This window comes from Schistocerca gregaria, chromosome 5 (genome assembly GCF_023897955.1).
Source record: "Schistocerca gregaria isolate iqSchGreg1 chromosome 5, iqSchGreg1.2, whole genome shotgun sequence".
NCBI classification, from domain to species: Eukaryota; Metazoa; Arthropoda; class Insecta; order Orthoptera; family Acrididae; genus Schistocerca; species Schistocerca gregaria.
In genome coordinates this window covers 310,271,355-310,285,183 of record NC_064924.1, presented here as the reverse complement: position 1 = coordinate 310,285,183, position 13,829 = coordinate 310,271,355, and the positions used below count along the sequence as shown (strand labels likewise).

The 13,829-nt window shown below is 43.8% G+C and overlaps 1 protein-coding gene across 1 annotated transcript in view; it reads right to left on the bottom strand.

Annotated features, from left to right (window-relative positions):
• Positions 1 to 13,829, bottom strand: part of LOC126272568 (acetylcholine receptor subunit beta-like 1) — a 795,469-nt gene that overhangs the window by 181,482 nt on the left and 600,158 nt on the right. The window contains exon 5 of the mRNA XM_049975489.1: positions 8,544 to 8,634. Within this exon, the coding sequence (XP_049831446.1) occupies positions 8,544 to 8,634 (91 nt within the window). The remainder of the gene's footprint in view (positions 1 to 8,543; positions 8,635 to 13,829) is intronic.

Below are 13,829 nucleotides of genomic sequence, written 5' to 3'. Positions count from 1 at the left end.
GTACAGGTTCCGTAACTCTCGGAACCGAGGTGACACAAAACTTTTTTTGTTGTGTATTTTCTATTCCATTTACGAGTCAAGTAGCATTTTCATACTGTTTTTGTGGGACATTAGAATTGCATATTTTGAATATTTTGAAAATATCAGGCCTTAATTACCTCAATTTTTGTGAGTAGTCTATATTTTCAGAAGCACACATTCGTTTCAAGCTCCTAAACCACCAACGAGGAGAAAAACTTAGTCACTGTCGACATGTGTGTGACAGGAATTTTTCTTTTCAAAACACTTTTACAGATTGTTTTGTATATGAGTTGCCGAGGAAAGTGAACGTTTTCCTTTTGATCCGCGACCGTATAAAGGGAGGCGAGAAGTGAAAGCGAACGTCGGGCGAACGGGTTGTGGCTGCTGGCAGCCGGGACCCGCACACGGCGCAGCAGAACGCAGCAGGCGGCTAACGAGTCCCCTGTGACATTTGGCGGGCCTGCGCTGCCCGGGAGCAGGCAGGAGGCAGCACGCAGCAGGCACCAGGGAGGGAGGGGCGCGGCAGCACTGCGGTCCCGCCTCTTCCCGCAGGACGCCACGGCACGCGCGGCCAGCACATGTCTGGTGTTCACGCAGGCCCGCGGGCGGTCTGGAGCGGCCCTGGGGGGACCCACCTCGTGCGGCAATTTGACGACTCGAAGTACAGAGTGTTCAACACAAAAGATGCCTCATCCGTACCTAAAGACTTGAAAATTGCTCGTCTCACAACAATACCCAAAAAGGGAAATAGAAGTAATACGCTGAGTTACAGGCCTGTATCACTACTTTCGGACATATACAGTGTTCGAACAATCTGAATTACTTCGAAGGAAACGATTTATCGACACATAGTCACCAAGGATTCAGAAAATATCGTTCTTGTGAAACACAGCTAGCTTTTTATACTCATCAAGTAATGAGTGGTATCGACAGGGGCTGTGAAACTTGAGCCGTGCTAAAATTTGCTGTTTTGAAGAACTCGCCGCAGCAGTCGCCTTCCGTTTCTGGCGGTGGCGTCGCTGTGGCAATGGCAGCTCTGGTGGGAAAGGGGAAAAGTTGCCTGTTCACGTGCATTTAAGGGGCGCTATGAGCTCGGCAAGGGGTCAGTCTGTCAGTCTCGTAGAGTCTGGTCAGTTGGTCAGCCGGGTCAGTGTGGGGCAGTCAAACGGTTCAAATGGATCCGAGCGCTATGGGACTTAACTTCTGAGGTCGTCAGTCCCCTAGAACTTAGAACTACTTAAACCCAACCAACCTAAGGACATCACACACATCCACGCCCGAGGCAGTGTTCGAATCTGTGACCGTAGCGGTCGCGCGGTTCCAGACTGTAACGCCTAGAACCGCTCGGTCACCACGGCCGGCGTGGGGCAGTCAGTCTCTGTCGTCCGGAGTGCTAGTATCTACATCTACATCTACATCCATACTCCGCAAGCACCTGACGGTCTGTGGCGGAGGGTACCTTGAGTACCTCTATCGGTTCTCCCTTCTATCTCATATTGTTGGTAGAAATAAGGGTTGTTGGTATGCCTCTGTGTGGGCTCTAATCTCTCTGATTTTATCCTCATGGTCTCTTCGCGAGATATACGTAGGAGGGAGCAATATACTGCTTGACTCCTCGGTGAAGGTATGTTCTCGAAACTTCAACAAAAGCCCGTACCGAGCTACTGAGCGTCTCTCCTGCAGAGTCTTCCACTGGAGTTTATCTATCATCTCCGTAACGCTTTAGCGATTACTAAATGATCCTTTAACGAAGCGCGCTGCTCTCCGTTGGATCTTCTCTATCTCTTCTATCAACCCTATCTGGTTCGGATCCCACAGTGCTGAGCAGATTCAAGCAGTGGGCGAACAAGCGTACTGCAACGTACTTCCTTTGTTTTCGGATTGCATTTACTTAGGATTCTTCCAATGAATCTCAGTCTGGCATCTGCTTTACCGACGATCAACTTTATATGATCATTCCATTTTAAATCACTCCTAATGCGTACTCCAAGATAATTTATGGAATTAACTACTTCCAGTAGCTGACCTGCTGTATTGTAGCTACATGATATGGGCTCTTTCCTTATGTGTATGTCTTAGGCCGCCAGTCTGCTCGAGTTGGTTCAGGCAATGGTCATGGACGGTTGGATCGATCGGTTGGTCGGTCGCGCTCTGGGACGCAAGGTGATTTGTCCGCCCTGAGCGTCGGTGCATGTGTGGTCGCCACATCAATCCAGTGGGCCGCGCAGTATAGCGAGGTGTAGTGGCTCCGCGGCCGACACGAGAGCAACGGGAGTCAACCCACGACATCGGTCTGGCCGGGGCGAACTGCGACGCCGTCAGACTGGAGATCGGCGCGCCTTCCTGAGTCAGCTGAAGCGGCTGGCAGCGGACGGTTCGGGAGAACGTTTTCGGGGTGCTGCGCCAGGTCTTCGCCAGACATTGCAGTGTATTAGAAGTTAAGTGATTCGTGATACGTTGTTTTATTTACTTGTCAAATTCTAGTAGTATTACTGACAACATGACTCGTGCATGTGATGTGATTTATATGTATTTGACGATGCTGGTGCTGATTCAGCATTTAACATTTGACGATGCCACTTTGGCTGCAGTACATTAGGACTTTGTTTTTATGAAACAGATCTAATGATGGTCATTAAAGACCGAAACCGGTAACCGGTTAAACAAAAATATTGTGATTATAGACTTAAATTAAAGGAAACTTATTACATATACGGGTTACCCTGGTTTTTCGCGACGATGTCACATCTTGGGAGTGTACTATAACGTTATCCAGCAGTTCATAGCATTACTGTAAGAGGATTGGGCTGACTACTGGAGAGCGCCACTTGCCATACAGCTCACTTTATTACGGAGATGCTACGGTATTTTTTTCATGAAAGGATCATTACGACAGGGTTTGTGACCACCACGATCCCCTGATCTTAGTAGACCAGACCTCTTCCTGTGGGGCTAACTAAAAGATATTGTTTATAGGAGCAGTCCACGTACCCTACAGGAACTGAATACAAACATTACGAAAGCCATCAACGAAACAGACAGTGTAAAGCTAACAAGAGTAGCCAGAAACATCGTCAAACGTGTCGACTGCATAGAAATGGATGGTCAACGTTTCCAGCGCCCGTTGTGATTTATAATAACTTATTATGCAAGTTTGCCATTAAAATTGCTACTAAATAAACTAGTCCGGTGTACAAAATTAAAGCAACGAACCGCTATTTCCCCATCCTACGCCTAATTCACTATATAGGCATACAATCTGCCAACAGATGCCCATAAGATTGTGTTCTGCACGCAAGATGGCATTCCGATCAACAGACAACTATTGATTAGTGATTACCGGGTTGTCCCACATCCACATTTACTGTGCACACAGTCGTAGACTGTGCAGTATGGCAGAGAGAAGACGCCTATAGACTATCTCTGCAGTGGACAGCCACGGGAAGAATGGAAGCAACCAGTCGGAAACTGATGTGGTCCGATGACTTACTGTGAGTCGTTCGGTTCCCTCTCAAATGCAGTGACAGTTTACAGAGACCGAAACTTTATTCGGAAGACCAGGGCAGGGCCGATGACGTGTTGCATCAGAAAGAGAGGACCGTTATTCGGCTGTAAGGGCACAACGGTTCCGTCTTAGAACTGCACGGCAACTGGCATCTGACCTCGCAGCATCCACTCGATGTATCGGCGCAAACTATGTACAGAAAGCTTCGGTAGAGTGGCTTTATTGTCTGAGATCTGCCGTATGTGTACCTCTGACACGTCTTCACAGAAGGGAACGTCTAGAGTGGAGTCTTCAACATGCCACCTGGACGGTCCAACAGATGAGTCCCGATTTGATCTGGAAATTGATCCTTGGTGGGTTCTGATCTGAAGAGAACGTGGAACAAGATTTCGGGACCTAAACATTGTGGAAAGAGACCGATATCGAGGAGGATCCCTAATTATGTGAACGGGGGTTATGTTGACCACTGGAACATCTCTTCATGGACTTGTACGGGTGAATCGGCGAGATTTAACTGCTGTCAGGGAGCGTGACAATATCTTGGCATCTCATTTGCGGTTATTGCGAGGTGCTCTGGGCCCAGACTTCGTAGTGAAGGACGATAATGCTCGCCCTCATAGAGCAGCAGGTCATGGCGTGGCCTGCTCGCTGTCCCGATTTGATTTCCGTAGCCCATGTCTGGGTTGCATTTGGGGACCGGCTGCATCACGTCAGCATCCACCAAACACTCTCGAAGACTCGCGCGCAGCTCTCCAGGAAGAATGGGCGTTATTGGCTCGGCATAAAATTGATGACATCATCCACAGCAAGGCCGTCGTTGTCAGGCCTGTATTGCTGCCAAAAGTGGTCACACTCGATGCGCATTAACCAGTTGTCGAAATGCGTGTGCAAATACGTTAAGGAGATAAAGACGAAGGACATTTTTGTCTGCAGTTATGCATGTTGTAGTTGTTTACGTTCTTTATTCCTTTCTATTTCACTGACACCTATTTATATGTTATTGTGGCAAAATAAACGCAACCTTGCAAAATTGCCATGTTTTGCTTTGATGCTGGACACCAGTGGAAGTGACGGAGTCTCTTAATTTGCAGACCCTGTGCTTCATGTATCTGATCAGCTTTTTTGAACGTCTGTAAACGGGCATGACACGGTTATGTCAATTCAGTGTGAACTTTCACTCTGTAGAGGAGTTCGCAGTAATTCGCAAACGTGTCCAGGACAACTTCTGTGAAATTTGTGGGTATCTGGAGAGGCACTGGCGGGAGTACAACAGTGTGTAGTAGTGCTTGGATAGCTTATCTGTTGAGAACTCGACTGCTGAAGGCAAAGGTACCGGTTAGAGTTCCGACCCAGCAGATGGTTTTAATCTAACAGGATGTTTAAAAATTATACTTGAGCATGTGAATCAGAAAGCAGAAAATACGCGCATCAAAGTTTTTGTCCTATTTCTTGAGTTCCACAAGGCATTCGTTATAGTTCCGCAAAGTAGCCTAATGACGGCCACAGTAGCGTACAGACTATCAGCACAGATTTGTGACGTCATGAAAGGCTTCATAGCAAACAGAATAAGGCGTGTAATTATTAACGGTGAGAAATCTTGTGGCGTAGAATCAACTTCTCGTGAACCCCAAGGGAGTGTTGTAGGACCGTTAAAGGTACAGCGTGGCGGGTGCCTCGTCCCAACCGCCTTTTGTACCCGTTCAAATGGTTCAAATGGCTCTGAGCACTATGGGACTCAACTGCTGTGGTCATCAGTCCCCTAGAACTTAGAACTACTTTAACCTAACTAACCTAAGGACTTCACGCATATCCATGCCCGAGGCAGGATTCGAACCTGCGACCGTAGCAGTCGCGCGGTTCCGGACTGTGCGCCTAGAACTGCTAGACCACCGCGGCCGCACGTCGCTCTTAACAGAACTAAATAGACAGATGTAAAGGTACTATCCGGACTACCACAGTGTGATAGGACCGTTGCTGTTTACAATATACAGAAATGATCTATTCGCAGGTGATGCAGTTGTTTATACCAAAGTAGCAACGCCAGAACACTATCCAGCGAGTGCAGCAAGGTGGAGGTTCCGAGATATTTTGGGGTGGCAATATGTGGGGCCGACGTACGCCGCTGGTGGCCATGGAAGGCGCCGTAACGAATGTACAATACGTGAATGCCATCTTCCGACCGATAGTACAACCATGTCGGCAGCATAATGGCGTGGCATTCATCTTCATGGAGGACAATTCGCGCCCCTTTCTTCTGGATAAGGACATCGCTCGACTAGAGTGGCCAGCGTGTTCTCCAAACAAGAATCTTATCGCACATACCAGGGATGGATTGAAAAGGGCTATTTATGAACGACGTGAACCACCAACCACTCTGAGGAATCCATGCCGAATCACTGTTGAGGAGTGGGACAATCTGGACCAACAGTGCTTTGATGAACTTGTGGATAGTATGCCACTGGCGGCCGGTTCTAGGCGCTAAAGTCTGGGACCGACCGACCGCTACGGTCGCAGGTTCGCATCCTGCCTCGGGCATGGATGTGTGTGATGTCCTTAGGTTAGTTAGGTTTAATTAGTTCTAAGTTCTAGGCTACTGATGACCTCAGAAGGTAAGTCGCATAGTGCTCAGAGCCATTTGAACCACGCCAGTAGGCCACGACGAATATAGGCATGCATAAATGCAAGAGAACGTGCTACTTGCTATTAGGGGTACCGGTGTGTACAGCAATATGGACCACCACCTCTGAATAACTCGCTGTATGGTGGTACAACATGCAATGTGTGGTTTTTATGAGCAATAAAAAGGGCGGAAATGATGTTTATGTTTATCTCTATTCCAATTTTCTGTAAAGGTTCCAGAAGTCTCTAAACTTTTTTTGATGTGTGTATTAGCTCGTCTTCTCCTTCCTCCTCCCTCTGCTCATCTCTTTCTCCCTCCTTCTCCTCTCCGTCCGTGTGTATACCTGCTTCACATCTCCTCCTCTCTGTCCATTTTCTCTTTTCCCTTTCTGTCCATCTGCTCCTTCCCTCTGTGTCCATGTCCCACCAACTGAGTCCATCTCTTCACCCCTCCCCCTATTTCTGTTCATTTCTTCCTGTCTTTGTACTTCTCCTCTCGTTTCTCTGTCCATTTCTTCCTCCCCCCCCTCTCTCTGTCCATCTCTTCCTCCCCATTCTATCTGTTCATCTCCTCCTCTTTCTATTAACTTCCATTTCCCTCTCCACCTCTCTGTGGCTCCCTCGTCCTCGTCTCTATCTTTGAGCGGTGCTGCTTCCCCTTCCCTGTCTGTCCACCGCCTCCTCCCTCATTGTCTCACCCCAATAGAAGATCTCTGGTTATTATCCTGACAGTATTCCTTTTCAGATAGTAAGTAATGCATGTACCAACTTTGGTTGAAATCGATCCAGTGATTTATATGAGGAGCTTTTTCTCCAAGGCTTTTTCCGTGTATGCTTATTTTAGAAATACATAATACATTTCACACGTACTTGTCCACATATTTCACCTGATCCTCTAGCGATTTCCGCCCTGCAGTTTAGTTCTTGCACAGCTCAGTGTTTATGACGTCATATTTTTTTAACTGTGTCATACAATAATATAATTTTGCAGACACATCCATTGGTATTTGTGGATACTGTCTGTGAAAAGTATAGTGAATAGAGGTAGTAGTAAAGAAGTGATAAATTAAAATGTCATGCCTGATAAGGTGGTTTTACATGCATGTCAATATTTGTGACGCTATATTTACTGAACTATATGTAGTACAATAATACCTTTTTTGCAGGTACATTCAATGGTATATGTTATCACAGTCTACAAAATGTGTTGCAAATAGCTGCATGAACAGCAAAAAGTTATTAAGCAACAATGTGTTTTTTTCTTTCATCATGGCGGGTGTCAGCGATAAAAAGTCTCGTAAGAGCTTGAAATTACGTATAAAGATGGTCAGAAGTCACTAAATACTGTCATCCCCAAATACTGGATGAATGTAGTCTGGCTATTTGAGTGTCGTGAGCTACAAGGAGAGTGTGGTTCTTGCCCTCACAGTGGTTCTTTCCAGACAGTAAGCGTTGTGTAGCAAGTTATGTTGCAATCGAACCACTGGTTTACGAGGAGATGTGGAACATACATAAAAAACATACATACGTCCACTTTCATAGTATGTATGAATGATATTGACAGTGACAGAAGAAACAAGTTTCCAAAAGCAACTGAGCAAGGAGCCTAAGCGACGCGGTATATTCACATTACCACTATACATCAGCCTTATGCAATCGCTGTTCTCAACATTAATTACTGTCAAGGTTTTTGGTGACATTTCTCAACATTGATTATTGTCAAGGTTTTTAGTGACCTTAAATAAATATCTAAGTATATTTTTAATGATATTTCCGACATTTCGCTGTACAAAATTTGTTTACTTTGTTTTACTGTCATGTATTCTGCCTTAATCCTTTATCAGGTACAACAGTGTTGGGTATAATTGGACTTCTTTAAGTTAGGCCGTCATCACAGTAAAACAAGAAAAAGAAATTTGTACAGTCAAATAGAGGACATACCATGTAAAAATCACTACATGACGGTGACACAAATGGGCGCTAACTTCTGATACTGATGGTTGGAGGAAACAGCATGTATGTAGTCGTTCTGCAGTATGGCGCCCCCTATACATTACGAAACAAAATCCTATATATGCTTGTAAACACCAGAGAAAATACGCTGAATCGGGCATCGAATATTTTAGTATAACACCTATAATAAAGTGGAGAAGGTAGAATGTCAAGAAGAAGGAAAAGCGGGAGGGAAAGGAAGCGTCTGCTCTTGTTGGACTCGGGGGCAGAGCTCCCCTTACATTACCCCTTCTAGGGAGTGAAAATAACCGAGCTTCTTTCTTCTCATAACAGATCTCTTGGCTACAAATTAAGTTTTAAGACTCCTCGGTGTTGGTTAAGCTTGTCGTTGTTTTATAAGCAGACCCACTCGCCACACGGGGAGACCTGCCAGGGTAAGAATTACCTGGTAGATGGCAGGCGGGACCCAGAGCACCTCGCCGTTGGGGTAGATGAGCACGTTGGACTTGTAGCGCACCTCGTAGTTCCCGTCGGCACTGCAACACAAAGAACATCCAGGTGACGCACGAGACCACAAAACTTGCGAATAAAAAATTGTTTGTGCGTCGTGGCGGGCGCAGTTATTGTGCTTCTCCAGGCAAAGGAAGCTAGTAGATGCTTTGCTACGTAGATACGACCACAACAACTGTCAGAAACAAAACAAATGTTTAACATTCTCTTTCCTACTTTGTAGCAGCTACAACCTTCATAAATTTCGTTTCTGAAAATGTGAAATTATGTTAACTTTTACAGAAGCTGTAACAATTAATTAGTGACCCCTACAAGGGTATAATTCCAATAATGAAAGGAAACAAATCATTCTTCTACTTTTTCATCGTCTTCTTCTTGCGTTCACGAATCAATGGCCGGATGAAGGATCATTGTGAAAACTAGGGAAGAACTGCTCTCGTAATTATTTGTCGACTTATCACAAGTCTTTGCAACAGTGGACACTCTGTGGGTACGCTCAGTATATATTGAAACAATTTGTGCAACTATTCTTTCAAATCTTCATTTGCGCTCCAGGTGGTGTTAACATGTCTCATTCGGTCTATTGTTTTTACCCAATGTAGATCTTACAAACCTCATTTCTGGCGCTCATTAATTTGTTGTTGTTTTATGTTTCACTGATTTGCACTATTATAGACTTGACATCATAATACTTGTAATTTCTTAGACTTTCCCGGCGATTTTCGTTGAATCGGGTGTACTGCCGGTGGTTTGCGTTTTCCTGACACAATGTTTTGACGTCGTACCTCGGCGTCGTCATCAGGTGCTTCCTGTGACTGAACGGAAGGCTGACCGTGTCCCGTATACTACCCGTATAATACGAAGAATACAGTTGTGTTAGAAAAACGCAGACCTCCGGCAGTACGCCCGATTGAACGAGATGTCATCATAATACTTCTTTATAATCTTACACCTAGCTCAATCCTCATACTTTGCCTTTGGTATATTTTTTCATGCTATGATAATTTTGTACGTTTTTCTCTAAATCTATGCTATTGGAGTAAGCTGACATTCCAGACTCTAAATGTGTGAATCATTTATAAATATTTCACTATATTCTACCTGACATTAACATGGTTTTCGTTATATTTGATAAAATTTTACTCTTATAGCTTCTTAAGTGCTTATTTTTGTACCAGGTGAGTCTTTTGAATTTTTAGTTTCCATGTTGCTCTGCTTTCATTCCGTACGTATGATTTCATGCACATAAGCTGAGAAAAGTACAGGAGAAAATTCACATTGTAAGTCCTTGACTACATAGACTGACGGAACAAATATCGCAACACCAAGAAGGAGTTATACGACATAAACTAAAGTGGGTAACTGTGTTTCTACATCTGAAAGATGATATCTGTTCAAATTTCACGCCAGTCGCATAAGAGTGGCGCAAGTAGCGTCGCTGTGAGAATGAAAATCAGGTTTGCTTTAAATACACGCTGGGAGCTTTAGTTACGTTTGAAATTTTTCGTGTTGAATTGACGTTTGTCAAGAATACCTTTAAGGCGGCAGACACGCCGTTATCGACATCTCACCCGAGTATAGACGATGTTGTGCGTTCCACTGTCCCCAAACCGTCGCCATTTGCGACTTCAGTGGTGTCAAGCGAGAGCTCACTGGAGGGCAGGGTGGAGGTCTGTTGTGTTTTCTGATGAAAGCCGGTTCTGGCTCACTAATAGTATTGGGCATGTGTCAGTTAGGAGAAAGCCAGTTGAGGGCCTGCAACCAACCTGTCTGCGTGCTAGACACACTGGGTCTACAAGCTGGAGTTGGTCTCGGGTCCGATTTCGGGTGACAGCAGGAGCACTCTCTTGGTTATCCCACGCACCCCGACTGCAAAATTGTACGCCAGTCTTGTGATTCGACCTGTTGTGCCGCCATCCATGAACACCATTCCAGAGGGTGTTTTCCAAGAGGATAACGCTCGCCCAATAACCGCTGTCGTAACTCCACATGCTCTACAGATGTCGACTTGTTGTCTTGGCCTGTTCGACCGCCAGATATGTCTCCAATCGAGCACGTATGGGACACCATCGGACGACAACTCTAGCGTCATCCACAACCAGCATTAACCGTCCCTGTATTGACCAGCCTCGGTGCAGCAGGCATGGAACTCCATCCCACATCCTTACATCCGGCACCTGTACATCACAATGCATGGACGTCTGAATGCTTGGATCAACATTCTGTCAATTACACTGGTTAGTAATAACCACCATTTCACATTTGCAATGGCTTATCTCACACTTACATCAACCTGTGATCTTATAACGTAAATCAGTAAAATGTGTCACCTAGACGAATGTAATCCCGATATTTAATTATTCTAAATCAATAATTATTTGGTGCTGAGACTTTTTTTCCGTCAGAATATTATCATGAATTCATGTGGTATAAATAGTGAGAGAAATACAACAGTGCGAACGTTATTAACTTCAGACGACCTGAAACTATTGTCTAAAAGAGATGATAATTTGTAAAGCTCCAAACCGCTTAGCAGAATACGAAAAATTCGGGAACTAAGCACAAAGAGAAAAGATTAAACTAATAAATGTCTTTGAAGCATTAAAACATCTATAAATAATTTAATTCTAGAGCAACTAACCGTTTTCATATGTTTGTAATCACATTTTGTGGTTCACAAGCAAAACAGATACGGATAAGAAATTAATAAAATACAATACCGTAAATGAAATTTCACAAAAGAAACAAGTGAAAGTGACATTGAAATCGAATAAGATTTTACAGTGACTTATCGAAACTATTTGTTACGTGGGAGCAAATGATGGAGCAATAACGACTGTAATAAATAGTTCACAGTTGAGGTTGTTTCATTTAGCGACTAGCGTAAGTTTAAGAGACAGAATGAAAAGTGAGGGTATAAAAAAGAATCCAGCGGTGTGTAGTAGAAATAGAAGCTGCAAATCCTAATGATACCGGAAAATAGATTAGCACATAATACACTCCGATGTACATCTTAATGAATGCAATATTTAATACAATTTTAAAGCCTGTGGACTGATCAGTTAGCAGACGCAGAACAGGAACTCATTCAGTTTTGCTGATAGATGATAAAAACTAGCTGTAAAAGATTTGGAGCTGACAGAAAATAAATTTCTCGGATGAAACTGGTAGCTAGAACGTATGATGCACAAATTTATGTGTACGAAAGTGACATTACACTATAACCTAATGTTATCAATATTTTTAATAAAATTTTTATAATGTGTGGTGCACAAATGAGTCCTGTTATAATATTTTATGGAGAAAGTCATTTTAGTGGCCAGAGTGGAAAGTGTAAGGCATTTATTTAATTTCGAGTAAGTTTCATTATCCAAGATGAGATAAGGCCGAAAAGACAAAGAGCCAACATGGAGAAACTCCTAACTGGATAGAAAAATACTGCGTAGTTTCCCTGCTTTGACCCCCCTAGGAAGGGTGAAGGCATCCTGTGTCTCTAAACAGTCCCATCTGTTTCTCTTTATTACCGAAGTAGACTTATTCCTTGGCTTCGAAAAAAGCAGCCTCCACTAACAGATGCATTATTAGATGTTCAGCAGTCCAAACTAGAACGTAATAGAAACGTGAGAAAATACTAGAGAGTCTATATAAAACCTCGCTCCGGCAGACAGAAGTGAGAACGAACTTGAGTGTCTGCGAGAGAAACAGTTTGTGTCACGTTCCCCTACCTGCCATCTCAGACCATCCATAACAAAAGGCTGGACGTCTCTTGCAGCTCCGGACTTTGCTGCTAGCGGGTGACAAACTGCCTTTGCGCTCTTTTTCTGTACCGATCACGTTTTCCGTAATTATCGTCTTTAATTCTGATAATAATGTAGAACTGTGTTTAAGTGGGTGCAATCTAGCCAAAGCCTGCGCTCACTGAGTTTTACATTTTGTAATGAAATCACCAAAATCCTCATGATACCAGCTAAATCAGGATAGTTCTATCTCTTTTCAACCACAATGGTGAGAATTTTTATTTTGGTAACCTTTGTCCCACTACTTTGCAGCCCACAATTCCCTGTGGGGTTCTCCGCGATGGTACCACAGTTGAAAGGCCAAAGGATTTTATAATACTCGTCTTTAATGACGATTTAATGATATGACGTAAAGGAATGTTCACACATCCCATGAGCTCCCAAGACACTTTTATTCTCACTGGTCTCCTTTGGCTAGTTTTTAATCTCAGGAAAAGGGATCACCTCTACGATCATCCAGAGCGGCTAGAAGAGTAAGCTGGGAGAAGCGTTGATATACAATTCAGTCAATATTGCTATTCTTACAATTACTGATTTACGCAGCGCCAGTCTTACTAGTAAGCCATGCTTGTCAGACGTCGGAGAGCGTGCGAGTACTTCGCATATGAAGGATCACGAGCGTCAATTCACCACTCTCACATCCGTCAATTAGTTTCAACGTCCTCACTTTATAAAAAACCAAAACTATCTTTCCGTCACCATAAAACGTGTAATTTTCCTACTCCCTGCTCGGCTAAGCTTGTTAGTATACTTATTTATTAGTGTTGGCGTTATTGTTTTTGTTGTGGTCTTCAGTCCAGAGACTGGCTTGATGCAGCTCTCCATGCTACTGTATCCTGTGCAAGCTTTTTCATCTCCCAATACCTACTGCAACCTACATCCTTCTAAATATGCTTAGTGTATTCATCTCTTGGTCTCCCTCTACGATTTTTACTCTCCACGCTGCCTTCCAATACTAAATTGGTGATCCCTTGATGTCTAAGAATATGCCCTACCAACCGAACCCTTCTTCTAGTCAAGTTGTGCCACAAATTTTGCCTCTCTCCAGTTCTACGAGTATTCAATACCTCCTCATCTAATCTTCAGCATTCTCCTGTAGCACCACATTTCGAAAGTTTCTATCCTCTTCTTGTCTAAACTATTTATCGTCCACGTTTCACCTCCATACATGGCTACACTCCCTACAAATACTTTCAGAAACGACTTCCTGACTCTTAAATCTATATTCAATGTTAGCAAATTTCTCTTCTACAGAAACGCTTTCCTTGCCATTGCCAGTCTACATTTTATATCCTCTCTACTTCGACCGTCATCAGTTATTTTGCTCCCCAAATAGCAAAACTCCTTTACTACTTTAAGTGTCTCATTTCCTAATCTAATTCCCGCAGAATTACCCGATTTAATTCGACTACATTCCATTATTC